General features: G+C 40.9%; 1 protein-coding gene across 5 annotated transcripts; it reads right to left on the bottom strand.

Annotated features, from left to right (window-relative positions):
* Window positions 1–673: 673 nt before the first annotated feature.
* On the bottom strand, window positions 674–2,963 carry LOC105559239 (ribosome biogenesis protein NSA2 homolog). 5 transcript variants are annotated; one of them, XM_012007380.1, is made up of 3 exons: window positions 2,713–2,962; window positions 2,331–2,532; window positions 674–1,631 (listed from the first exon to the last, which is right to left on the bottom strand). In XM_012007380.1, the coding sequence occupies exon 3, from the start codon at window positions 1,591–1,593 to the stop codon at window positions 814–816; it is 780 nt and encodes a 259-aa protein (XP_011862770.1). In that variant the 5' UTR covers window positions 1,594–1,631; window positions 2,331–2,532; window positions 2,713–2,962; the 3' UTR covers window positions 674–813. The 5 variants fall into 5 exon arrangements, with proteins under 5 accessions (XP_011862770.1, XP_011862772.1, XP_011862773.1 ...); XM_012007382.1 differs by lacking the exon at window positions 2,713–2,962 and adding an exon at window positions 2,019–2,054 and having other exon boundaries at window positions 2,331–2,704; XM_012007383.1 differs by lacking the exon at window positions 2,331–2,532 and having other exon boundaries at window positions 2,713–2,963.
* Between the last annotated feature and the right edge of the window lie 379 nt (window positions 2,964–3,342).

Below are 3,342 nucleotides of genomic sequence, written 5' to 3'. Positions count from 1 at the left end.
CTAGAACTTGATCCAAGTTCTAGCATCGTGGACATAGGCCTTAAGGAATCCAGTAGGAAAAAATAGTACCGTGTACCGTTGGCTAAAGCCTTGTGTCCACGATCCAAAAACTGTGTCCAAGTTCTAGTTTCAAGAAATGCATAGCCAATCAACCTGCAGCTATTCCATAAAAGCCGCAAGGTGATTGGCTACGCATTTCTCGGAACTAGAACTTGGATACAGTTCTTGAATCGTGGACACAAGGCTTTAGAACTAGAACTTGGACACAGTTCTTCGATCGTGGACACAAGGCTTAAAGCGGGGAGAACACACTTTTGCATAAGTGCATAAGCATATGCATAAAAAAATTGATTGGTCCATAGGCAAATGCATAAGAAAACGGACCAATCAAATTCGTTATGCATATGCTTATGTACTTATGCAAAAGTGTGTGCTCCCCGCTTTAACTTTAATCGACGGTTAACTCAATCAGCAGCATTGTCTAGTATTAATAAAAATATCGTCTAACTGCACCTCAATTATGTTTTTAGACATTTGTATTATTGATACAGTAACACAGAATTAATAAACCAAATCATTTGAGCGATAGATGAATAAATTAGATGACAATAATCTATTAAAAACCACGCGCTTGTTACCGACGTATATGTCCGAAAAAATGTACACGTGTACATATGTAAGATAACTTATCTTTATTTTTTTTAAATATAAACTACTGCACGTTACCGTGTTTTATGTACAACATTCAGGAATCATTTCAGAAATTATCAGTAGCATCATAACTTAGGGATTACAATACAAGCGTTGAAAAGCTTATACAAGTAAAACGGAATTGATGCAGCCGTCATTCTCAGGATTATTCGTGACCTGAGCGTACTTGCCCCACACAACTTTGCCCGATTGCGTCACAAGACCCAATTCCGAGATGTTCACCTCGATAATAGTTCCCTTAGTGATAACGCCCAGGTCCGTGTACATAGAGGAGCTCGGATTCTTCTTGACGCCGATGATCGGCAGGGAGAAGGTCGCCTTGAGCTCGGGATGAGTGACGTGAGCGGTTTTGAATCTCAATGCCATCGGTCTGATGAATCTCTCGAACTTGGGCGGTTTCCTCGTGAAGTTCTCCCCGACGAAGGTCACCTTGGTCACCATCCGCTTCCACGATTTCCGCTTCGTCTTGCCGCTTCTCACCACTTTGAAAACCTCCGACTCTGACTGCGCGCGAACCTTCGGTATCGGAACGTCCCACTTGCCGACCTTCTCCTTGCGCTTCTGCTTTATCATGTTCGACAACACTTTCGCTCGCTTCGTAACGTCACGGTCCAGAAGGTACACGGGCAACGCTCCTTCCGGTAGCTTGTCAGACTTCTCCTTGACTCTCTTCTCTTCGTGGGCTTTAATCTTCTTCTTCATCTGGATCTTTTCATTGCGTCGCTCCTTGTTGAACATCTTGGCCTTCAGGCCACGCAAACTACGAGCTTGCTCCGCTCGTTTGTGAGGCGCACGGGCCTCTCTCTTCCTCTTTCTCTCCTCATAATCGAGACGGCGACCGTAGAGCTTACGGTGCCTCTCGATATATTCGTTCTGCGGCATTTTCCTACGTAGGTTTCTGCACTAGCATAGAATTCTTCCTGAAAAAGAAGTTGAATGATTTAATATACTCATATTAATTTATTATAAACTTGTACAATTTCTTTTCTTATATAACATCTTAAATGGCTGTTGTAATGTGTAATTTTTTACAGTGATAACAGCTGCATGCACATATCTTTACTGTACTTAATGTTGCAGAGAAAACAATTGAAAGATCCAATTTCATTTACATAACAAATTCTTCTATTCCGTAATGTCAATTCCTTATAGCTGATTTTAGTGATTTTATCAAGTGTATAAGTTTGTGTAATTACCGCAAGTTGTTATAAAGTATATATATACATATTCTGATTACATAAACCAATTTATCAATTTCAGCTTATAGCCAAGACGTAGACTTGGATAACAAAAGGTCCTTAACTCACTCATACTTGCACTTGTGCATTCTTCCTCGATATATTCTGTTATAAAAATATACATAATATTGCAAAAGTTCGACAAAGCAAGTTAAGTTACAGGATAAAAATTGTAGCACACGTGTTTTAAGAAGTTTATACAATTGGATAAGTGAATTAATCTCTGTACTTAGAGAATTTACCTCTCCCGAAAAGTCAATCCTCAAATGTTTACAAGATATTGCGTTTTATGATCAATGACAACTTTGAAAGGAGGTTAAGAATGACGAGAGGAAATAAAGGCTGTTTTCGTGAACAAAAAATACGTGAAGCAATATTAACCTTAACGAATGTACTCGCTGAGTATTTGTTTGAATGCTGAGAGTTTGTGTCGAATACAGTCACAAAAAATAAATTGCAATTAAACGTAGCCACTAGTTGCGACGTGTGTATCGCCACGAGCACTCAGTTGTGCCGGAAGCACGTGGTCTCACCAGGGCAGTCAATTGGCGTTAGGTTAGGTTAGAACCATTGGAACTCGACCCTAGAAAAATTTCATTGGCGAATTCAACGTTTTTCAATGAAATTTTTCACTTTTCACGAATGGACGCAAGAGGAAAACATTTATAATTGAACCCCTGACTCCGAATTTGATGTGGCCAAGAAAAAAAATTATGCCAACGCCACACGGTGTTCCCAAGCGGTCACCCATCCAAGTACTAACCGCGCTCAACGTTGCTTGACTTCAGTGATCAGACGAGAACTGGTAGGTTCAACGTGATATGGGTGTTGGCGGTTGTTTTATCTTAGAAGGTGCAATTTCATTGACGCTAGAAACCAGCGGCAAATGAGTTCTCTAGTGACTTCGTGACTTCTCGACGTAGGAGGGGAAAAGTTGAGACCGTCTCAACTTTTCAGTGTGCCGTGGTGTGACTGGGTGTCGCAAGGACTGCGTTCAGAAACACCACCCGAGTACTCCAGCGTATTAAGCCCGCTGCAGACGATGCTATTTTTCCTGCTGGATTGCTTGCGATTTAGTAAATTACTATCATTGCACCACTCAGCATTCAGGATTCCTAGTAATTTACTAAATTGCAAGCAATCCAGCAGGAAAAATAGCATCGTCTGCAGCGGGCTTTATTCTATCCTTGTTGCTCACCGTATGTTAAACAAGGATAAAATGATACACCGGTGCATTTGGGTGACGTTTCTGAACGCAGCCCTAGTCACTATATTTGTCACGTGACTATATTTGACGCTAAATCGGATGTGTTCGAAAATGGATTTAGTTACTGCCAGTGAAAACAGTATAGTTGGTAGCAATGAAAATTACTGGTGCTGGGTTTTTCGCACG

The sequence above is a fragment of the Vollenhovia emeryi genome, unplaced genomic scaffold (assembly GCF_000949405.1).
Source record: "Vollenhovia emeryi isolate VEMERY1.0 unplaced genomic scaffold, V.emery_V1.0 DF939282.1, whole genome shotgun sequence".
Taxonomy (NCBI): domain Eukaryota; kingdom Metazoa; phylum Arthropoda; class Insecta; order Hymenoptera; family Formicidae; genus Vollenhovia; species Vollenhovia emeryi.
This window is presented reverse-complemented; position numbering and strand designations above follow the sequence as displayed.

Coding starts and splice junctions, on each gene's coding strand:
- LOC105559239 (XM_012007383.1), bottom strand. CDS start 1,593: ATGCCGCAGAACGAATATATCGAGAGGCACCGTAAGCTCTACGGTCGC.